Source organism: Malaclemys terrapin, chromosome 2 (genome assembly GCF_027887155.1).
Source record: "Malaclemys terrapin pileata isolate rMalTer1 chromosome 2, rMalTer1.hap1, whole genome shotgun sequence".
Taxonomy (NCBI): Eukaryota; Metazoa; Chordata; order Testudines; family Emydidae; genus Malaclemys; species Malaclemys terrapin.
This window is the reverse complement of record NC_071506.1, coordinates 199,925,227-199,950,151: the sequence shown is the minus strand read 5'-3', so window position 1 is coordinate 199,950,151 and position 24,925 is coordinate 199,925,227. Positions and strand designations below refer to the sequence as shown.

At 41.9% G+C, this 24,925-nt stretch overlaps 1 protein-coding gene across 4 annotated transcripts in view; it reads left to right on the top strand.

The window, feature by feature from the left end:
- BBS9 (Bardet-Biedl syndrome 9) overlaps positions 1-24,925 on the top strand; it is a 493,563-nt gene that overhangs the window by 45,625 nt on the left and 423,013 nt on the right. For all 4 annotated transcript variants that reach the window (XM_054019331.1, XM_054019330.1, XM_054019329.1 and 1 more), the window contains one exon: positions 21,352-21,526. In XM_054019331.1, the coding sequence (XP_053875306.1) occupies positions 21,352-21,526 (175 nt within the window). The remainder of the gene's footprint in view (positions 1-21,351; positions 21,527-24,925) is intronic.

Below are 24,925 nucleotides of genomic sequence, written 5' to 3'. Positions count from 1 at the left end.
AAGTTTTGGATCTGATTGCTGTGTGGGGCGATGAGTCCGTGCTTTCGGAGCTGTGATCGAAAAGACGGAATGCAAAAATCTACGAGAAGATCTCAAAAGCCATGACAGAGAGAGGATACAGCCGGGATGCAATGCAGTGCCGCGTGAAAATCAAGGAGCTGAGATAAGCGTACCAGAAGACCAAAGAGTCAAACGGACGCTCCGGATCCCAGCCCCAGACATGCCGTTTCTATGAGGCACTGCATTCCATTCTAGGTGCGGCCGCCACCACTACCCCACCGCTGACCGTGGACTCTGAGGATGGGATATTGTCGACAGCCGCTTCCTCAGAGATGTTAGCGGACGGGGAAGATGAGGAAGGTGAGGAGGAGGACGAGGCAGTGGACAGCGCTTACAATGCTGATTTCCCAGACAGCCAGGATCTTCATCACCCTCACAGAGATCCCCTACCAACCGTCCCCAGGTGTTAACCCAGACCCTGAATCAGGGGAAGGATCAGTCGGCAAGTGTTTTAAACATGTAAACATTTATTTTGAACAGAACAGGAATATTATCAATGGGTTTTCATGATTTGTTTGCCCTAGGCGCTCTACTTTTTAGTCCTTACCAGTGCACCTACTGGAAAAGAAGGTCTATATGTCCGGGGATAGAGCTGAAATTGTCATGGGACATCTCGACGAAGCTCTCCTGGAGGTAATTGGAAAGCCTTTGCATGAGGTTCCTGGGGAGAGCAGCATTGTTGTGTCCTCCGTAGTAGGAAACTTTTCCTCGCCAGGCTATCAAGTATTCTGGGATCATTGCCTTGCAGAGCATGGCGGCATATGGCCCTGGTTTTTGCTGGCTTTCACGCAGCATGCGTTCTTTCTCGGTCTCAGAAATTCTCAGCAGAGTGATGTCGCTCATGGTGACCTGCTTAGAATTAGGGGAATGTTACTATTGGGACTGCTTGCCTGTTCCTTTACAGAACTCTCACCGGCGGTTTACAGCCACGTGGTGGGGGCAGGAGAGGGGCAGCATACAGGGATCTTTCCCGGGGACAGCCGCGAGGGGGTGGGACAGGGGCAGAGTTCATGCTTGCCGGGTTGCCGGCAGCAGGAACTGGCCAATGATAGGAGCATTGCTTTGAACGTGAAAGGAGGGCACAGCTATAATTTAAGTTTTAAGCAGCCAAAAGTCTACGGCTTACCATGTCAGCCTGCTACCCGAATTCCGCTGTCCTGCCCCGGTTGTCTGATCTCCACTGCAAGACCCCAGGCACTGAATGCGAAGGCTGAAAATTCGACCTTGTCCTGAGTGCGCATGTGATAGGTGCTGTGCATGGTCTTGTTCACAGAGAAAGACTATGTTCATTGTTCACAAAAAATTATCTTTGTGAGGAATTCACTTCCTTTGTCCCATCCCACAGCTGCGAATGTCTCCCGACCTACCTTGGCATCCCCCTCGCAGAGGCTGGCGCAGATTAGGCGGAGGAAGAAAAGGACACGGGACGTCAAGTTCTCAGAACTTATGGGCTGCTCCCGAGCCGAGTCGGCACAGCAGACCCAGTGGAGGGAGAACATGTCGCAATACCAGCGAGCACACAGTGAACGGGAGGAGAGGTGGCGGCAGGAAGACCAGCAGGCGACTCAAACGCTGCTTGGAGTAATGAGGGAGCAAACGGACACGCTCCGGCGCCTTGTGGATGTTCTGCAGGACCGAAGGCAGGAGGACAGAGCCCCGCTGCAGTCTATCTGTAACCACCCTTGCCCGCCACAAAGTCCCATACCCCCCTCACCCAAAGTCCCAAGAAGGAGGGGCAGCAGGTGCTGTGAAAACTGTCACTCCACCCCTGCAGACTGCTCAAGTACCAGAAGGCTCTCATTCCCAAAAATTTGATAAGTCCTTTCCTTCCCGCTTCACCCAAGCCCCCGGTCCCAGTTTCATCCCCTAAGTGTGTAGTTGTTAATAAAAGATACATTTCTGTTAATTACTGTATCCATCATGTTCTTTTAGGGGAGACTGTGTTTGAAGTGGGGGAAGGGGGTTGGTAATTGGATAGGACAATCACCTTTACCAGGGTACAAACACGGGGGCAGGTTCAGCAGAAGGTCACACACACATTGCAGTCACTAGGAACCCTGGTCAGTCTGGGAGGTGGTTTACATGTTCTGTGGGGGGGAGGGAGCATGTGACTTTGTGGCGGGGGAGGGCGGATAGAGATCTTATGCAGCGGTCTTTGTCCTGGATCACAGAGCCACGCAGCAGGGGATCTGTAACCGTCCTCCCCTGCCACAAAGTCACATAGCCCCCACACACAGAGTCCCTAAAAGGAGGGGTGGCAGGCTCCGTTGAAACAACCAGTCCACCACTGCAGACCTGTCTAGGAGCAGGAGCCTGTCATTCCTCGAGTTTAGAAGCGTTCTTTCCATCAGTACGCCTGCTACCCACCACAGTCTGCGTCCCACTTTCAATACTTTACCGTGAAATGCGTAATAAAGAAAACGGTGTTCATTAACACAGTTCCGTGTCTTTTATTTTTAAACGTGTGTTGGAAGGGGGGGATGGGGTGAACGGGGTATGTAGCTGGAGAGGATAGTCAACAGTAAGTGGGTAAAGAAACGGGGGCAGGTTCAGCTTCTCTTTAAACAAACTTAATAGTCACAGGTTACCCTGCTCACTGAGGAACCTAGCTTTCCAAGCCTCCCGGATGCACAGCGCGTCCCGCTGGGCTCTTCTAATTGCACGGCTGTCTGGCTGGGCGTAATCAGCAGCCAGGCTATTCGCCTCAACCTCCCACCCCGCCATAAAGGTCTCCCCCTTGCTCTCACACAGATTGTGGAGCACACAGCAAGCTGCAATAACAATGAGGATATTGGTTTCGCTGGGATCAGAGCGAGTCAGTAAGCTTCTCCATCTCCCCTTGAGACGTCCAAAAGCACACTCCACCACCATTCTGCACTTGCTCAGCCGGTAGTTGAAGAGTTCTTTTTCACTGTCCAGGGCGCCTGTATAGGGCTTCATGAGCCAGGGCATTAGCGGGTAGGCTGGGTCCCCGAGGATCACTATAGGCATCTCTACATCCCCAACAGTTATTTTGTGGTCTGGGAAGTTAAATACCTTCCTGCAGCCGTCTAAACAGACCAGAGTTCCTGAAAACACGAGCGTCATGAACCTTGCCCGGCCATCCTACATTGATGTTGGTAAAACGTCCCCTATGGACCACCAGTGCTTGCAGCACCATTGAAAAGTAGCCCTTTCGGTTAATGTACTGGCTGGCCTGGTCGTCCGGTCCCAGGATAGGGATGTGAGTTCCATCTATAGCCCCACTGCAGTTTGGGAATCCCATCACAGCAAAGCCATCTATGATGACCTGGACATTTCCAAGGGTCACTACCTTTGACAGCAGTACCTCAACGATTGCATTGGCTACTTGCATCACAACAACCCCCACGGTAGATTTGCCCACGCCAAAGTGGTTCACGACTGACCGGTAGCTGTCTGGCGTTGCAAGCTTCCAGAGGGCTATGGCCACTCGCTTCTGGACAGTGAGGGCTGCTCGCATCCGGGTGTCCTTGTGCTTCAGGGCAGGGGACAGCAACTCACAAAGTTCCAGGAAAGTTCCCTTCCGCATACGAAAGTTTCGCAGCCACTGTGATTCATCCCAGACCTGCAGCACTATGCGATCCCACCAGTCCGTGCTTGTTTCCCGTGCCCAGAATCGCCGTTCCACAGCATCAACATGACCCATTGTGACCATGATGTTCACTGCGTGGGGTCCCGTGCTTTGCGAGAGGTCTGTGCCGCTCTCAGACTTCATGTCCTCACCGCACTGCCGTACCCTCCTCTCCCGATTTCTTAGCATTTGCCTCTGGAAATGGTGGATGATAAGCTGCGAGGTGTTGACAACGGCCATAACTGCAGCAATAGTCGCAGCGGGCTCCATGCTCGCAGTGCTGTGGCGTCCGCGCTGTCACTCACCAGAAAAGTGCGCGAACTGATTGCCCCCTGGCGCTTTCAGGGAGGGAGGGCGGGAGTGACGGTTGGATGATGACAGTTACCCAAAACCACCCTCGACACATTTTTTTCCCCAACAGGCACTGGGGGCTCGACCCAGAATTCTAATGGGCAGCGGGGACTGCGGAAACTGTGGGATAGCTGCCCGCAGTGCACCGCTTCCAATGTCGACGCTTGCCCTGTTAGTGTGGACTCACAAAGTCCAATTACTGTCCTTAGTGTGGATACACACGTTCGACTTTGTAATATCGATTCCACATATTCGATTTAAGTACAATCGAAATACTCTCGTAGTGTAGACATACCCTAAAACAAAAATATACAGCTTCTAGATATTAAAGATTGTGGGGACACTAGGGAGAGGAGTTCTTGGAACTAAAAAAGCAAAAACGAAAGCATGTCTGGGTCACCTCCACCCAGGGCCTTGAGGAAAACCCTCATAATGCTACACGTGTTCAGATTGCTGCTGATTGTGGCATCTGTCTGAATGTGTCCCTATATTGTTTGCAAAAACCTTGTTAAAAATAAATTGTGTCTTAAGGCCACTGTGAGTGGCAACTGGGAATTTTGGACACCCCATCCTGGCAGCCTACTGACCATAATGACACTGTGTTGGGCCCATCACTGGACCACCAAGGACTTGACGGACTCAAAAATGGCAAGGTAGGACATGTGGGTGTAAGAGAGACCTGCTTTATAATTTTTCTTGTTTGGACCTCATGCAATTTTCCCATTGATGGAGCCAGAGCACCCGATACTGATATAACCCTCCCATTTTTGGTTGCGAAATGAGCGTTTACTTTGGGGCAAATATTTTAATAAAAATTAAAACCTGGTAGACCAAAACCAGAGAATTTCCTACGGTCCTGACTCCTGCAAAAGCTTTCTATAAGAAGCACCCACAACCTCAAAATGTTGATCCCTGGGCATCTTCACATTCTTTTTGCATCCCTCCACTGGCTTGCTCTTCTCTATTGTATCAAACATATGTACTTGTATTCACTTTCAACCTACCAATCATCTCTCATTCAGTATCCAAGGGTGGACTCCTGTCTCCAATCAATCCATGACTCCAGCCTCAGTGGCCCACTTGTTAAATTATCAAACAAGCACCTTTTGTATTCCCTCCCATGCTGTGCTTCACACTTCAGAGGAGCTTCCAATAACCATCTGCAAAAGTAACTCGTTATCCTCCTTCAGATATGTCCTCAAAACTTTCTTCTGCTCTGATGCCTACAAACAACTTGACAATGGGTTAGGCTGCTAGTGTGAAACCACAGCATAACATGCTGACCTTTATTGTCGCATTGTATTCTTTTATTCTCCTATTGCTCTGTTTGTATCCATCTGTTGTCTCTTATACTTAAATTGTAAGCTCCTTGGGGCAGGGTTTGTCTTTTTTGTTCTGTGTTAATATAGTACCTAATAAAACATGGTCTTGGTCCATGACCGGGGCTACAATAATACAAATAATAATATCAGATGATAAGAATAAATTCATCATTGAAAGAAAAATGCTTGATCCAGTGCTGACACACCCTTATTCAGTTCCAATACACATTTAATATAGTAATTTATTATTAAAGTGGAGTAATTACTTCGAGTATTAATGGAAACCAGAAAATGAAGTTGTTTCACTTTTTAAATTAAAATGCTATCCTTGAGTGGGGATTTTTAAATAAAGTAGGTAATTTTTTACATTGTTTTTAAATTAAGTAGTGATGAGATAAACATTGTTTAATCTCTAGTTTAGGTAGAGTTACTAGGTGACTTAATTAGTTTAATATGTGGAAATGTTAGGCAGCTAAGTCTTGGAAAAAAGGGTTATGCTTTTAAACAGCTCCACACACTGACAGTGAAATAAAGCTAAGTGCTGACTTAAGATTTTAAGAAGCTGAAATACATCTATCTTGCTGTAAAAGGAAATGGTTCAGAAGAATACTTGGCTTCAAATGGGTGATTCATTTATCTGAATAATAGGGTGCATGAAGCAAACAGATGGACGTACTGTTAAGAAAATCTGGTGATGATTGTTTGCCTAAATGAGTGTAGCTGGGTTAGAATTTGATATAGAACCTCAAAAGAGTTAGTGAAAAATTCTGAAGTTGGATGATCAGTAAGGTGTAGACGACTTCATTTACTGTGGCTGCTAACTGGCTTTTGGTCATTTTGTGGGAATAAATATTAAATAGGTTACAAGTACAAGAGTTTTGCCAGTCCCACTACTTGAAGTCATGTGGCTTAGGTATCATGAATCTTTTAAAACATTTATTCACTATTGACTGTTGGAGTCTTAAAAAGAATATTTGTAGATTAATGTTGGGTATCACTTTAAATTTTATTTTTCAATATGTGTTTAGTGTTTTCTCTTTGTTATGCTACTAGTGCCTTTTTTTGAAAATTATACATTAAGTACTTCTGAAAATGTGCTGGATTGAAAGGACTGGATATTGAAGTGTTCTGTTGGTCAATAGGCAAAGAGTTACATTGACAGTGATAATTACTTATTTTTATAGTGCCCAAAAATATGTCAGGCGTTTACAAAGGGAAGAAGATGACATGACATGGTCCCTGCCCCAGAAGGCTTGTAGTCTGATTGTAAGCATAATTTAGTGAATGAAAGCTACAGAAAACTGGGGTAAGGTACAATAGGGGTACAGCAGCCTTGAAAAACTGCCATGAAAATGTAGCTATCCAGACATAAAATGTACTCCTTTGCCATCTAATTTGATAATGAAAAAATGCATGACATCTTACTGATCTGTCAAAATAATTACTGGCCATACATGCATGGGCAAACAGACCTTTGCAAGGCTCGTCTATAATAATAAGATCATATGGTTATTTGCAATGTGCTTCTACCCCATTCTGGAGGGAAAGGTTAAAAATTGTTCATGCCTATTAAATCATGACCAGTCAGACTACCAAAAAGGTAATGAATAGTGATGGTAGTGATTGTGATGGAGACATAATCCACCAATTCCTTTAATATTTAGCCAGCAAGCAGCTGGCTTGCTGGCTAAATATTACAGAACATTACTCCGTTGGTTATTACTATCCTGAGCTACAATTGAACAAGTGACCTAGATGTGAAAGTGTCTGTATTGATTACCTGTTGCCTCAGTTTTATCTCTGTCTAATCACATTGCATGATTTGTTTCTAATCACAAGTGTCTTGGTTTGCATAGTCAAAATGCATTACTAACTGCCTTTTAAATATTTCTTCTGCTTTCACTATACCCACAGGGGACAATACTCCTTTAGAAGAGTTTGTCAGTGAATCTGTAATCAAAACTGTGATGTTTCTCAGAGTACCTTGGGCACCTGTTACTCCCTTGACTCCAGCAGCAGGGAGGCTTGCTTGTTCTTATGTTGGTGTAGTAGTCTTTTCTCAGATCCCACCAGCCTGTTAGCCACTAAATAATCTCCTCAGTTCTGTATCAACCCTTACTTTGCCTTGCAGGTTAACAATAGATGTACCCAGTCCCTGAGCCTCTTTGAAGCATTCCTCTATGGTGGTCAGCCCCTTTTCTGCTGAACGCTCGCAGAAGTACCAGGCCAGCTGTCCGCAAGGGGACATGTGTACACTAGTTTGTATGAGTCAACTCAGGATTAGCACCTTGTTTAACACCACAACACTGAAATACATTTATAGTGAAAGCAACCATAAGTTTATTATCAAAGATTCGAGCGAGAATGAGTAAGGATAATGGAAACAAGTTACATATAAAACAAAATTATAACATGTTTTCTGGAGACTAGACTTAAACTTAGTAGGTTAACCTCAATTCTAAATATGTTTATCTCACCCCAAATATTCTCTGCAGCATTTCAACCAAGACCGATTACATTCATGAAAACACAATCTCAAACATATTATCCTGCACTTAGGAAGTAAATGGGCAAAGGGGTGTCTTTTGCCTTCTCGTTACATTTCCCTGTAGCTTATTCTTCCATGTGCTGTCTCCCTGTAGATTTCACATCTCCCCGTTGATTTAGTATGTAAATGACTCTCCATTGTGTTAACTTACAAGGCTTAATTTACGTGCCAGAGAGACAAGTGAATAAACATTATTATCTGACAGAAAATGTATATGTCAACTCTGTCTTTGTACAGACTTTAAAACATATTTTCAGTAAACATACATAGTTCCTTACATAGTATCTGTACATTCATTTCACAACAATACTGACTAACGACCAGCATTTTAATTTAGACATCATATGAAAATCTTTGATGAACCAGAATGTACATATCAGGATATTATTGTAATCCTTTTTTCTAGTTGGCATTGAAGGGTCTATGGGTCATAAAAACATCTAGGTGAAAAATTCCTTTTTAATAGTTGTTCCTCAGCAAAACTATCACAAAATGGCACAGGAGGCACATTGGGTTCATCGGACTTTCCACCTTCTGAGAAAGTGGAGATCTGCTTCTTGCTGGGGAAGAGGGACAGGAGATGATAAAGGATCCTCTCTTTGAGCTGAGCAGTTCTTCTTCTGGGAAGAGGGAAAGGAACTGCAGCTGAGTTCACTCTGCTCCAGTCTCTCAGTTTACAATTCTAAGTATATGTCTCTTTTGGGTTTTAAAGATGAAGAAATTCTCCTTTTAAGACAATTGATTTGTCATCTGAATGACATATCCAGATGTATATTTCAGAGTCTATTGATGATTTTTTGAGCCACTTTATATATCATGTAAAATTAGGGCCTGATTCAGCTTTTATTGAACTCAGTAGAAAGACTACCATTGACTTCAGTGGGAGTTGGATAACATTTAATGCATGTTGGTAAAATTTTTGGAGAACCTTCATTCAAAGTTTATTGATGCTTTTTGGCAAAGTTCTAATAATAGGTCTGTCTATAGATTTCATATTTTTTTTGTGAAGCTGATTTGCACATGCAAGAAAAAATGTTGTATACAGACAGATAATACAGTTGCAGATAAAGGCAACTTAACATGAAAGAGTATGTAGTTTAAAATTCCTTTTGTAACCTTTTGTGAACAAATTCCCTTGATTGCCCGGTCAAATATGCAACAAACCCCCCAAACCTCACTTAACACTGTCTGCATACAGTTATATATTAAGTGCCCCAAACTAGATTTATATTTATAAAGCCAGCTGAGCTCAGGAAATAGTAATTGTGTCCCACACCATAAAGATGGAGGACCTTATGTAGAAAATTGGCTTCTACAACAGCTTCGTGAGCCACTTATGGTCAGGGAGGCTGTAGCCTCAGGCTCTCATGCAGTGGTGAGGAGAACCACAGCTATATGTAAACTCTCTCCCTTGATAATCTGTATTTGACATTCTTTGTCTCATGACCTCTGCCAATCTGAATGTCTTTTCTGAGAGTGTGTGCTTTGCCAGGCAGAGACCGTCTCTTCTTGAATGTCTGAAAAATGCTTAGCCTATTGTGAGGGCCAGTGCCAGCTCTAGTGTTTTTGCCGCCCCAAGCAGCAAAAAATAAAAATAAAAAAGCCCCAATCGGCGGCAATTCGGCGGCAGGTCCTTCGCTCCGAGAGGGAGTGACGGCCCCGCCGCTGAATTGCCGCTGGGCGTGCCGCCCCCCTCTTCATTGGCCGCCCCAGGCACCTGCTTGCTACGCTGGTGCCTGGAGCCGGTCCTGGTGAGGGCTACCATAAACAAATAAATCATAACTAAAGCCTGTTTAGATCAGTGGATGTTTCACTTCTCTCATGGCTGTAGAATGCCAAATGTAGGGATTCTTCCAGCAGACACCCTTTCCTCAAAGTTGGAGATTGACTCTGATTGCCTGTATTGCAGATACTTGGAGCTCAATTAACCTGACTAGTATTCTTTTCCTGTCTGCCCCGCCCCATCCTCAGGGTCCATATTAGTTTTAAAAAGGCCTCTGCCCAAAGTTAGCAGGTTAATACTGACTCACTGCTCTGTTTCAGAGGTCAGCTGGGGAAGAAAAAAATGGATCTTGTGGCTTGAAGATTACTTTCTCCAAGAGGGATGACTGGGAAGAGAAGATGTGCATTCATCAATTTGGTTGATCATGTGGATGAAATGCCTGTCCATTTAAATCCTATTTTAGGGTTCATAAAAATCTTACAAGGGACTGGGTGGAAGACATTTGATACTAAAAATTGACAGTGGTGGGGTACAAAGGAACTCTTCTCCTTTGCACCATTCCTCTATTGATCTGCTCGGATACTTTTTGGCAGAGGAAACTTGCTAATGAATAGGCTGGCCTGTTGCAGAACCAACATTTGTCCCTTGTTGGGATTTGTGAAGACTCAAAGATCTTGTACTAATTCAAGTTTCAATTCCATAGTAGCAGACAAAGACTAGAAAATAATTAAAAATGTTAGTTCAATACATTAATTTCTTCAGTATCTGTTTTTCCTGGGTTGAGTTTTTTCTTAAATCCTATTAGCTCCTCTTATTTTCATTCCCTTCCTGCTTGAGGGGCTCATGTTGTAGTAACCTGTGTTCCTAGCAGAGGTGGACTCAACCTAGCTCCCGCAGGAGCCTGTGTACAATGCTCCTTGCATCATCCGGGGGGATTGCTGGTGAGTGATGTAAGGCATTTTTCCTTCCCTCCTCCTTATGTGGTCAGAGCACTGCCTCAGTAATGTTCTCATCTTCTGTCTGCCTGGAATAAAGAAGCCCAGCTGAAGTCTTGAACAGTGATCCCCTTTGTGGCAGTGCACTGTGCTGCCATTAGACCACCAAGCTAGTCTTGTTTAGTGTTCTTTCTGAATGCTCATTGACATGTGTTTCCTGCTTTGGGTTAGGGAAGTAACCTAAGATTTGTTTTTTACTAGGCATAGATTGTTTTAAGAACTGCCCCAACATACATTCAAATGGGTTTTCCATTAGTCAGGAGCAGTTCCTGAAGTGCTTTGCTCACAGTTGACCCACACTTGTTTTGCATCGGGAACTAAACCCAGCTGTGAGTTGAGCTCTCAAAGCACCCCCGAACAGGAAGCATCTTCAGGTTTTCCATTCAAAAACTCAGTGCTAAAAGAAAACGAAAACCCATTTTCCCATGCCAGAGCAGGTGACTGCCTTCTCTTCCAGTCTGTGTGTGGGAAAGTAAGGCCATAGTTACTTTTGCATTGGTTCATGGACTGTAGGTTTGCCTTTTCCTGTGTAAATTAAGGCTTGTGATGCTTAAAGGAAGCACTCTTTAAGCCTTTACATTCAGTATTAGCTGTGAAGAAAATGAACTATTACTATGTGAAAATGCCAATTGCTCTTTTCTTTTACCTTGAATATATTATTCTTTTGTCTTCCTTGTATTGAGCTGTTGACTGATGCTTTTGATTAGCATTCCTTAAAGGGTTGTGGAATCATCTGTGCTGTTGCTCGCCAAAAAGCCATAACTTTATGAAGCTTATTCTGATTTATAATTTATCCCATTTGATGCTGCAGGTTTTCTTAGTGAGTGTCACATGGCGCTAAGTCCTTGTGATTACATAATGTATTTATTTTTATGATAATGCTTTGGTGCCAGGGGGAAGGCTGAGAGCACAGGAAATCATTCACATACAAGAAGAACTCCAGATCCAAAATAGCTTTAATTACAGGCTTGTTTCAAAGAGCCACCGCTTGCCTTTTATATTGGCTTTTCATTAAAAATAAATTATGTTTTTATGAAAAAAAAAACGGTAACACAAATATATTAATTTCACGCGAGAATAACAAAAACTACAAAACAACAGTAGCTGGACTAATACTTAAAGTAACACTTGCTGGCTGAGGGACATTCCTCTTGAGGCTGCTGAAACTATGTAGAGTACACTAAGTGATTCCATCTGATCTGCAGAGAACACTATGGGTTACATTTTCACTTTATAAATATGTCACTGGCAAAGCCAACTGGCTGCAGTAAGCTTTTTGAAATGGACATTTCTGGCTGAGCTTTTGGAAGACTGCGTTTTTTTTTTTTAAGTGAAACATAAAAAACCCATTCACTGGTTACACATTAGAAACAAATGGCCAAAGGAAACAAAATGAACTATAAAAACTTGGGACTATGAAGAATATCTAATTTTGTATTAACTTTTCATTTTGTTTTACTTGTAGTAGTTTTCATAATTGGAGTTTGTCATATAACTGACTATTGTAAATTTGCATTTTAACTAAACTTGAAGTGAATAAGACAGATGATGCAAGGAAGACAAACAAAGTTTAGTTGTCGCTTTAGAACTTGATGCTGCATCACTGAAGTCAATGGGAGTTTTGCCATTGACTCATTGCTGGATCAAGCTCTATATGGATTAAATATCTTTTACTGCTTCTTTAACAAATATGGTTTACCTGCTGTTCTACATGCATTGAAGATCCCTGAAGACTCTAAGCACCTTGTCATAAATATTATTTGGCTTTCAACATGTTGTATTACTGTACCAACAAGACATTTCAACAATGGTATTTGTGTGAAGGAGTTCATTTGTGAACAGTGAGGATAAATATAATATCCCCCAATCACTCTGAAACCCCAATCACTGTTATACGTATCTGTCTATCTATTACAACAGTGTTGTGTAAATCTTATTTCCACTCTTAATAATTTATTATTTTTATGATTTAACAGATTATGGTAAACATACATTTTATATCTCATCATTTGTGTGAGAGCAAAACTTATTGCTACTTCTGACTTGCCCTAACAATGTGGATGAACAACTGTGCAGACATCTATTTTTAATCTATTAAAGTAACTGAATCAGCATCTTTACAGTATTACTGGTGGCTGTAGAGTGAGTGTGTGTGTGTGTGTCTGTTTTTAAAGTGTTGTCACAGAAACAGAATTAAAAACAAAACTTAGGGTATTCGTTAGTTAGTTAAAGGATATAGCCAAAAATCTCTTCAGCTGCTTGTGGAAAAAGCCCCCCATTATTCACAACCAAGAAATATTGCTCTTTCACAACTGTGACGGATGGCATAGCCAGAAATAGAAATGCCTTCCTTTAAAATGGTAGGAGAGTATGAAGTACAAAACATTAGAACGTATACTATAGAGAACACTTCTACTGTAGTAAGGGGATGGACCATATGATCTAATGTCTTTTCTATCTTTTATTTCTGTGATCTTCAGGGCAACTTTTATAGTATTTTAAACAATAGAATTACAGTACGTCAACAAACTGATTTAATTTGTATTGTGATTTAATAAACTTAAAAAAAATATTTACCTAGCTCTGTATGTGTGTGTGTGTGTGTGTCCCACCTTCCTGCATATCTTTTGTGTGGTTTTTAATACAGTTATACCTCTACCCCGATATAACGCTGTCCTCGGGAGCCAAAAAATCTTATCGCGTTATATCAAACTTTCTTTGATCCACCGGAGAATGCGCCCCCGCCCGCCCGGAGCGCTGCTTTACCACATTATATCCGAATTCGTGTTATATCGGGTCACGTTATATTGGGGTAGAGGTGTATCTGCTTTTTAAAAAAATCTTGTTTTATCATTCATATACAAGAAAAGACAACAAAACTATTAACATGGTGTAAAAACACATCTCTCTGGATTCTGATAATTTGAAACCAGGTTTATTTTTGCAGTTAACATACCTCATTGGCATGTTTTGGTGTGTGGGTGTCTGATGCCTAAGATAGTAGCTCGGACGCTTACCTGTGTAACATTATCTTTAAGAAATAGGCCAAGTTCTGTGCTATGTTACACCTGTGCAGCCCTGCTGATTTCAGTGAAGCTTCATGGGGATAACTGAGGGCAGCATTTAATGCAAAGTATAAATATTGAGCTAGAGTTAGCTGACAGGATGGAGAGAAATAAGATGTTCTACCTACTCTGTTTTTTTCCTCTTTGTGCATACTGATTTTGAGAAAGTTAAAACTGAGCAGTGTGATTATGCCAACTGAATTTGCAGTAACTTCTGTTTCTTTCCTCCTCCATATTGTGGAAGGTCTCAGGGACAGTGATGGTAAGAGGACTCCCATGCAGCACAGTGATTTTGTCAAGGAGCAGCCAGGGGAAAAGGGAGAGAAGGCAAGAGGGTGAACCTCTATGGAGACAGCCCTTGATTCCAGTGAACCCCTGAGATCCTTGAGCTTAGGGGCTGAAACCTATGCCTCATTTGTGGGAGTTGGGGGATGCAAATTCTTCTTTTTCTCCCAACAGATGGAAGAATAAAAAGGACATTTGGTGATTGAAACTCATGGAGTTTCTACTCCCCGACCAGAAATAAGCCAAGATAGGAGCATAGAGCCCTGAATTAAAAAAAAAAAAAAAAAAAAAAAATAGGATTGTCCTATAGTATTTCCTGAAAAATACTTTTGTAATAAGCCAGTAGGACAGAGGAGAAATATTAAATAAGGCCTTGAAAAATTTCTGCCCTCTCACTGGGGGAGATAGTACAAGAGAGCATAGTAAGTGGTTCTTATCTGTAACATTGTGCTATCTGGCTTCTAGAGGTTTGGGAGAGATATTGTGTGAGCATGCAGTCTGTTCTGCAACTTAGTGTACTTCAGCTTCTTTTATTATTGCAAATATATGTAAATAGTTTTTTAAAAAATTTGAAACACCTACCCACCAAACGCTTGGAATTAACTGTATTTAAGCCAAGCTGATTGTCCCCTCTTTATTTAATTCTAAAATAAAGAATAAGTATTTTCTGTTCTTGGTTGCCTATAGGATGTCTGCTGAGAAAAGTTCAAAAAGAAAGGAGAGGAAATAAATGTTCGTACTACAGTTGATGCCTATGCAGGCAGTTGTTGGTTTGATCAGGACCTTCCAAGAGTCACAAGCTGATTGTCTCTGAGATTTATGTGTTGGGGAGCCCATATACATGTAGCTCCTACTTTTCTCATGGAAATGGCCACCTCTGAGATGCTGGGGATCTTAGCATGATCTTAGCATTACACGCACCATCTCCCCAACAATCACACTTACATTAACACAACTGAATCTCTAATTGCAGCACATATGGGCTCTGCTTAAAAGTTCACACTATTCCTTTTTCCCCTGTAGGGTGCAATTGGTGGGGAAGTGGGGAAGTGGCTAGAGATCAACGCCTGAGGGCACTGGAGCTGGTGTAGAAGCACCTGGCCTCCAGTAGAGACTTCAACCCCAAACTTCTTCCATGGAAGGGCAAATCCTGTCCTTGATTATGGTAAAATTCTTAGGAAACTCCAGGATGGGAGTGTCTGAGCTAGCATTGATACAAGTTTCTTTAGGGGTTATTATAGATAAGGATCAAGGATGTAAAATGAACCTGGAATTTGATTGGTTGCCAAGGTAGAATGTTGAGAAGTTGTTCAAAATGCTTTTGTCTGCCCACTTTATATTGCTGGTGGAATAGTGAGTGCAGACTTATTTGTAACTTCTGAGTAGCCTTCTGGGTCTTTTAGGGAGAGCACACATTGCAGTAATCTAGTCTTGAGATGACAAATGCTTGAATAACAGTAGTCAGGTCAGCATTTAAAATGGGTTTGCTTTCCAACTAGCTAAATATGAAAAAAACACTACAGCTCTCTAATAGTTCTTCAGTAGATTTTAGTCCAGTTGGACTTGGAGGCTGTATACCACCTTGACAGTGTACAGATGCCTGTACAGTGTACAGTGATATAACAATTCGTGTGAGTTCCTCAAAGTTCTTCCCCTTGCCAATTGACATCATCTCAGTTTTACCTGAACTGTTCCCGAACCAAGTGTTTTTTTAATCAGATTTTTGTTTTTTTTAGGCTAGGGCTGTCAAACAATTAAAAAAAAATTGTGAGATTTAAAAAAAAAGTTGTGATTAATCAGTTTTAATTGCACTGTTAATAATGGAATACCAATGTAAATTTATTATAATTATTTTTGGATGTTTTCTACATTATCAAATATATTGTTTTTAATTACAACACAGAATACAAAGTGTACCGTGCTCACTTTGTTGTTTTTGATTACAAATATTTGCACTGTAAAAACAGTAAAGAAATAGTATTTTCTGTTTACCTCATAGAAGTACTGTAGTGCAATCTTTTTATCATGAAAGTGCAACTTACAAATGTAGAATTTATTTTTTTACGTAACTGCACTCAAAAACAAAACATTGTAAAACTTTAGAGGTACAAGTCCACTCAGCCCTCCTCCTTGTTCAGACAATCCCTAAGACAAACAAGTTTGTTTCCATTTATGGGAGATAATGCTGCCCGCTTCTTCTTTACAATGTCACTTGAAAGTGAGAACAAGCATTGACATGGCACTGTTGTAGCTGACGTTGCAAGATATTATGTGTCAGATATGCTAAATGTATCTAAACATACTGAGAAGACAGTCCTGGCTTCAAAGAGCTTACAGTCTAAGTTTTCACTAACTAAGAGGGGAATGGATCCAGTTCTCATGTTTTGACAGATTTTTCCTAGTTGTTTTAGACTCTCTTCTGGAGAGACCTGTCCAAATTCTGAGGCTATGGCAGAATAGAAGCCTGGCTTATTGGCATTAACACTTTGATCTTCTCATCTCCTTTTTCATTTGTTTCAGGTCATTGGTAAACCATGGTGATCTGTAAGAGATGGTGTATGTGTAAGGGGGCAACTAGGGACCAATGCGTTCTTAGCTGTGGACAGCAGATGGCTTAATAGCCTACCAGTACATCAATATCATGGTCCACTGGTTAGCCGTTTGTCTCAGAGCATTCCAGAATGCCCCATTTGTCTCCAAAGATGGACCACTGCAGTTTGCCCATCTCCAAGACTAGGTAGAACAGGACTGGGATATAGGCATATTGCTACTTACCTGCATAATAAGGATGTTATAAATCTTAATTCATTAAAGTTTGTAGAACATTTTGAGGTTCATGGATGGAAGGTGCTGTCCTAGTGCAAAGTACTTTATTTACCATGATGATTGATTGGTTTATTAAACTGACAAAAGCTAGAACAAAGAACATTATGTTTGCCGTACTATCTTTAGTGTACATTGTGCCATTTTCTCTTTTCTTCTTTGAAGCAGCATTAGTTAAGAATAGTGTCAGTGCTAAAATGAAAAAAAAAAATTAATTTAATATTAAGGGTCTCACTTAATTTTCAACAGGTTTTAATTGAATTCAAGCACCCTGGTTATGATTTTTTTGCATAAATTACTTTATTAATATATAATTTCTATTGACTAATTTTTGAATCATATGTTGATGAAATCATCTGCTCTGATCTTGGCTAATGCTTCAGAGCTTCTCGACCTTTAAACAATGAACGAAATGCGTCTCAATTATGATCAGTGATCAGTTTGGATCAGTTTGGTTGACTTAACCCTTTGAATACCACGTACTTCAGAATATGAGTGACAAATTATTATGAATAAATCATAATGAAGTGTTTGATCTTTTGAGCCATATAAATAGTATTTTAAGAGGTTAAGTAACTGGAAAGGCTTTTTAATAAAGCCACTTCATACACAATTTCAAAAGAAACTTGTTGGCTGTCCACATACACACGTGTGTGTATATGCATATATAATGTGTATAGTATAAAATATGTTTCTAATTTTATAAACAATAAAATCTAGATTTGAACAGAAGCCATAGACCCTGTTTTATAATTTAAACAACATGTGTTTCAGTGTAAGAAAACCTGAGGAAATTCATAACTCTAAAATAATTGTACCTGTTGGAAAATGCTATCAGGATTTTAATATTAAACACATAATTCTATTAAAATGATTGCATTTAGTAATAGGAAGCATTTGTTCATTGATTTGAAACTGTTAACAGAATTAAATAATTCACATTTCCTAAAAAGGTGTGTGACTTTTATCTACTAAAGCAACAGGAAAGATTAATGTAGTACCACTGTTTGGAAACATGAAACAAACTTCAATATATTATAGATTAAACCTGATGGGACCAAATCATCAACTTGAAGTTGTCAATGAACCTTGCAGCCAATGGCTTAAATGGTATGATATATTTTGTCTTTATCGTTTGCAGTTGCAAAAAAAAGGCATTAGTTTGGCTTACTTCAGTAGCTGGCAGAACGTTAGTCTGAGAGCTTTTGAACATTGCTCTAATGATTTCCATGTTAGATGCTTTTTTACAAAATATAGGTGATCTGTACAGATCCTAGCATGATTTAACTTGAACAGATTGGTTTTCATTGTTAGCTTAGCTAAATTTCCTTTAGAAGCCATCATAGACCTCTTGATTAATGGACTATTTTGCTCTGTTTCATGTTTAATAAGGGAAATGGGATTTTTCTAAGGTTGAAGAAAATTATTCTCTATATGTTGATTTATGATTTTGTTAAACCAGAGTGCTATTTCTGCCTTATTAAAACAGTTGGTATAAGACAAATATGTTTTGCATCAGCAGTCAGTAAATCACCCCCCCCAAAGTATGTTGTGTTAAATATAAGACTGATCTTAGGTTTATGGCTTTAAGAAAAGAGACGAGGAGATTTTAAGTGCCACCAGACTCCTTATTGTTTTTGTGGATACAGACTAACACAGCTACCCCTCTGATAAGAAAAGAGAGAACTTCTGCTTGAATAAAATATATATTTTTTTTATTTAGAAATCTGTATTGAGGGTAAATAGGCCATTGCAATAGTTCAGATTTGGTTGAAATCCTATCATGATCCCCCCTAAAATTACGTTAATTAAAAAAAAGTTGTGCCTGCCTATCTAGTAGCATCAGTGTGCTTCCCTATGAAGTACTGAAATTTGGTTCCCTTGTTTCCTAGGAGGTTGAGAAGCACTGAGTTCAACTTCTGGGAAAAGAACAGGACCTTATTTCATTCTTGAATGTCCTCCCCATCATATTTGTGCAGCAGTGTTAATGGGAATGGAGTGAATTATGTACAGATATTCTTGGGGGAAGGATGAAGAGACCATTTTGAGAGTAATATAGAATGGGCAATCACAAAAAGGGGAAAAAACGGGATCCAGTGTAGCTATTTACCTTCTGCTTCACTTACCCGCCTCTGACCACTTGCCCTCAGCTTCGGAGTTTTTACCCTAGTGATCCAAATCTTGGGGGAGAGAATACTGATTCTCTGTTTAGTCAAGAGGTCAAAGATGAAGTAATACTGTATTAGTAATTTAGGTGAATTATTAACCCATTAACTACTTAGCATGCTCTGCTTCTTTTTAAATAACCGTTGATATGCCTCTAATAATTTCTCTGATGAATCAGAATACAAGGAGATAATTTTTCCATATGCATTTTACCTCTAGTGTTGCCATATATTGAACTGTTGCCTCTGTGACCTTATGTAACAATACTTGTCAAAGTGGGGAAAAAGATGTGATTTTTTTTTTTTTTTGCCTATATCTGAGGCCCTGTATTGGAGGAGTAGGGTCTGAAGGAGGACATCTAGGAGGAAGAAATGTTTTTCTCTTTAAATCAATATCTTGTTTTAATCCTGCATGCATAGGCTATAATCCTGCAGACACTTGCAGATGTAAGTAACTTTGCATGTGAGTGAAATAAATGACACTATTTACGTACATGTTTGAAGGATAGGGGCTTGATCCAATACCTACTTCCATTGGCTTTAATATTTTCATTGATTTCAGTGAGTGTTTGGGCCCCTTTTTGTGGATTTCTTTGTATGAATGGGTGCTAAAAATTATGTGCATGTTTGAATTAATGTTATCTTTCATGTAATGCTAAATCCACAACCTGATTCTGATCTCAGTTGACTTCAAAGGCATTGCTCTGAATTTATATCCATGTAACTGAAATCGGCATGTGACCAGTAGGATCTTGCTGCTATTGTAGTTGAATTCTTGATTTCAATATTGACAAGTATTTTTAACTCCTGACTACAAACTTAATATTTTTAATCCTCCTTTAAAAAGCAATGGGAAAATGTCATCACTATAATATTAACATTGTTTTCATGATGATTTCTATTTTAGGCCATTTAAAATACCTGGAATCATATGTAGATTTGAACATTTGTTCTTAGGGTCATTTTATTTTATTTTAATAATTGTGGTCCCTCAGTTAAATTAGAATATTAATTTAATCAAATCAGAAAACTCATTTTTTTGCTATCTTTTTGTTTCTCTTAATGTATTGTTATTTACCCAAGAAAAGAAACAGTTAACTAGTTTTAGTTTTAGCAGATAATGTTTTTACAACTTTTGGAAGGTTTAGTTCTCTTTGTTCTAGAGGATTATTTATACATTAAAAATAATCTGTTTAAGTAATAGGTTTGTGAGCCAAACTGGCAAAATCCATGAAATGCAAAGTACAGATGTCCTTCAAGTCACATCAGTTTACTTGTGGGTTAAATTACCTTATGGAAAGAACAGGTGGGAATAGGATGAGCAATGGTTCTGGGAGTTGTCAGGGATTTCCTTCTCCCACTCCCTGGCAAGAGTTTGGGGTGGGGTGTAGGCTACTGGAGCAGGGAGTAACTTCTTCTAGGCATTATCTGAAAATGGAGGGGGATTCTCGCATTTCATGGGGTACCAAGTGCCAAATAGCTTTCCAGGGTGGTAAGAGCAGCACTCCTTGAGGTAGAGCTGGGTGGGAACCACCCCTTCTCCATTTGCGGAGTGATTTTCACAGCTTGGACCCCTGTGAAGACATTGGATCTGGGTTTTTTTCTATTTGTATTATGGATATTTTCTTCTCTCTGCTGATTCATGGTTTGCTCTTCCTTCCTTCACTACCTCTTTGCTACCAGCATTGGTCTCATTGCTACTTTTCCTTTCCCTGTCCAGTTTCCTTTCTTTATTACCTAGTCTCTTACTCCGGTTAACTCATCCCCTTGTGCCTTCCTCTGCCCCTTTAATATATATTTAAAAAATAAAATAAAGTAGAACTAACATGAAGTGCATTAACCATCACCCCATCATTTTACTCGTATATTGTTTCCCTTTCCTCTACGCTTTGTCTGTCTAGTCTATTTCGAGTGTAAGCTCTTCAGGACAGGGTCTGTATCTTCTTTTAACTTTATACAGAACTCGACACAGTGGGCCTCTAATTGGACCTTTGGACACTAGCCTCATATAAATAATGGTAATAGAGTGTCAGCCTCAACTTTGAACATTTTGAGTGGAATCCTGGCTCCACTGAAGTCAGTTAAAGTTTTACAAGTTGGCTTCAATGGGGCCAATATTTCACCTCTTCTTTGTTTTGTGTGGGGGTCACAGCTATTTTGTTTTATTTATATCTAACTGTAGTGTAACTTCATTGTTAATTTCTGTAAATAACCTGGGCCTGATTTTCAGTTACTCTAGGGTCACTGACAGTGTAACGGAGCCTTAAAGTGGGAGTAAATTAATTTATGCCTACTTCAAAGCCGCTTTATGCAGCCAATATGGTAAATTAGTCTTCATTTAGTGTCAATGAGTATTCAGGCCTGTATATTTTCATAAAAATCTAATATGTGATTAATGGTGCTTTGTTTCCTTTTCATTTAGGTCGAGATTTGATATGCATACAGTCCATGGATGGCATGCTTATGTTGTTTGAACAGGAAAGCTATGCTTTTGGCCGATTTCTACCTGGTTTTCTTCTGCCTGGTCCGTTAACTTACAGCTCTCGAACAGATTCCTTCATTACAGTCTCTTCCTGTCAACAAGTTGAGAGCTACAAGTATGTATAAATGTTAAATAAGTAATTGTATTTTCTTGTAGGCTGCCGTCATATAAGTGAATATACTGAAGATAAAAAGTAATATTTTGTGAAAATATAAATAACTATAATATTTCATTTGCTTTTACTCATGTTGTACCACATATCTACTTTTTAAAAGAGGAAAGAACAAATGCCTTTCTTGGTGCTGTCAATTGAAGCTCAGACTTGAATTGTTGTTGTCTGGGTATGCCAGAAGAAGGACAGGAGACACTGGATGTGTTTAATTAGGCCTCAACTCTATTCCTAAGTGTCTGGGAGTACCTGCCAGATAAAACTGTACAGTGCCGGTAATTCCATAATTATTTACATATATCTGGGGAGGCTGCTGGCAGCCCTCCCCCTTACCCATCCTGATCCCCAGCTAAGACATTGCTGGGACCTCACTACCTTCCTCCCCTCTCCTCTTGAATGAGAGTCAAGGGGTATATAAAGGAGATGGAGTTGACTCCCTGCCATACCAATCACAGGAGCCCCAACTCCTCACCCCTGTTTCCACTCCTTAAAAGAATACCTTCTTAAAATGGTTTGGGAAAGGATTTAATCTGTTCACTGTATCAATTCCCTGCAGAGTACCTGCACTGGACATCTGCCCCAAGCTTACATAATGAGTTGTAGCATCGTAACCTAACTCCCCTTTGTTCTTTGCTCCCTCAAGCCTCCATCCCACTGTGGGAGATGGTGAAAAAAACCACCTCGTGTTGGCCAATCTAGTGGTGAGGGGAAAATTCCTTCCCAGCCCCCTGAGAAAGGAGCGACTAATGTAATAGAACAGCAAGATATTAAAACAGCAGATAATGACTAAAATCTGGAATTTCAGATACTTCCATGGATGAGAGGGTGGGTGCTGTTTAATCTGATCAGGTGAAAGGAGGGCTGTCACTGCCCAGATGTGGGCATAAATATTCTCCCTCTCTTCCGGTCACCTGCGGGGAGGGATGGGTCAGTGTCCCCATGCTGACCTGGAATGAGGCGGCTACCTCCATGTTGGAGGTACCTCACTGGCTCTCTAGCTGCCTTTAAAGGGGCAACTCACCTTCTCTGCCAAAACCGACAAAGGTCCCCACCGCTTAATGCGTGGTGAGGTCATTCAGCTTTGAGCATTCCTGCATTAATCTGGTGAGGTCTGAATATGCCCTAGATTGGAATAGTGTACATTTTGTCAGAATGTAGCGAGGTATAGATCGTTGCTTTTAAAGTATGGAGAGTGACTGATGGGGAATGGCATCATCTTTGGAGTGAGGTGCTTTCTCAGTGAGAACTGAAGCGGTAGTAAAAGAGAGGTGAAATTGATGGGTGAAAAAAGAAAGTGAGAGATTGATGTGGGAAAGAGGGAAAATATGTGGTTGCTGTTTCATTGAGTATCATTGATATGCTTGGTGCTGTACAGAATACAGGGGAAAGCACAGTCCCTGCCTCAGGGAATTAACAGTTAAACAGAATGGCTTAAAGATGTAACACACCAGATTACCAGAAAAATGTTAGATCTCAGTGCAGCATGATGGCTTTTTTTAGTGTTGGGTTGTGTACAGAGGATGATAGCTGATTGCATTAGGATCCCTGATTGCAGGGTCGGCTTTAGGCCGATTCAGCTGATTCGGCTGAATCAGGCCCCGCGTTAAGAGGGCAGAGGGCCCCGCTCCGCAGCTGTCCACCCCGCCCCCAGCTCACTTCTCCCTCCTACCCTCCCCTGAACGCTCCACCCCCTGCTCCTCCCCCTCCCCTGCTTCCCGCGAATCAGAGGTTCACGGGAAGTCTGAAAAGAAGCAGGGGCGGGCAGGCAGGCAGGCAGCACCAGGTAAGCTGGGGTAGCGGGGGGCACGAGAAGGGCTCCGGGGAGGCGCGGCCCAGTCCAGCCTCGGCCGAGCAGCTCACTCCGGCCCCGGTTCCGGCCTAGTGTGCCAGCCCGACCCCAGCCGAGCACCCCCGGCCCCACCGGCTCCGGCCCGGCTCCGGCCCGCCCCCTGCGGCTCAGCTCGGGTCCGGCCCAGCCCAGCCCTCTCGGCTCGGGTCCGGCCCCCCCGGCTCGGCTCCAGCCCAGCCCGGTCTGGCCCCCTTGGCTCGGGTCCGGCCCCCTGGCTCGGCTCGGGTCCGGCCCCCTGGCTCGGCTCGGGTCCGGCCCCCTGGCTCGGCTCTGGCCCGGCCCCCATGACTCGGCTCCGGCCCTGCCCGGCCCCCTTGGCTCGGGTCCGTCTCGGGTCCGGCCCCCCAGCTTGGCTCGGCTCTGGCCCGGCCCGGCCCCCGCGGCTCGCTCCGGCCCGGCCCCTGTGGCTTGGTTCGGCTCGGCTCCAGCCCAGCTCCGGCCCCCGTGGCTCAGCTCGGCTCCGGCCCCCGCGGCTCGGCTCGGTTCGGCTCCGAGCCAGACCCAAGCTCCGTGACCCCAGCCGGACCCAGGCTTGCTGCAAGCCCCGCCCCCAGGAATCGGGCCCCGCTCTTGGTAAAGCCGGCCCTGCCTGATTGTATTATAGGTGATGTTAAGCAGGCAGTTGAGTGAAGAGAGGGTCACCTCACTGGTGGAGGGAAGAAGGGAGCTACAAGCTCAAGGGCCGTTATGTACAGAAGGCTTAAAGAGAAGAGACCCTTTACAAAGGTAAAGGTTAAGGAGGAGGTTTGTATAGCAAAGGGAATGAGGAAGAAACAAGAGCAGAGATTTTGTGTATAACCTTAAATGTGAGAATCAGAAGAGATGTAACAATTTCACAGCCCTAGCTGATGTTAGTATTTTGAATTCAAGTTTCCAAGCAACATATCACTGGGCTAAATAAAAGGGGTTTCTTATGGATATGTTGGCCTCATGGTTCTATTTAAGAATGAAGTAGGCATCTATGAATCTCTTTAGAAAGCAACAAGAAACTATTGTGTGAATCTCAAGGGTCCTTGCACTTCAGCTCTCGGTATCTAATTTTGAGTAGTAACAATTTAGCACCGCTTCATTTTCCCCCCATAAGTGACAGCATATCTTTGTGAATCATTATTTTAGGCAGATACTGGAGAATCTAGTATTCAAAAGCCCTTCAAAATTTGAAAGTGATCAGAGCCAGGCAGAAGTCAATTTAAGCAGTATATCATTGAGCCCCACTGTTTGTGCAAGCTCACAATAAAGGTCTGCTCAGTGGAGATGACTGATTAGCAACACAGCTACTGGTAATAAATTTTAAAATATATATATTTTGAAAGATTGAGGAAAAGAGTTATACAAATGGTTCAAGTCTGCCAAAAAGTTAAGCAATGCTGTGAAGCTGTGCCATTCAACTTTCCAAACATGCTGCTACTAAGTAAACATGTTAGTACTGTAGCATTACCTAATTAACAATAGAGACTTGTGGTTGCCAAGTGCCAGCCTCCACCCTGACTTCTGTA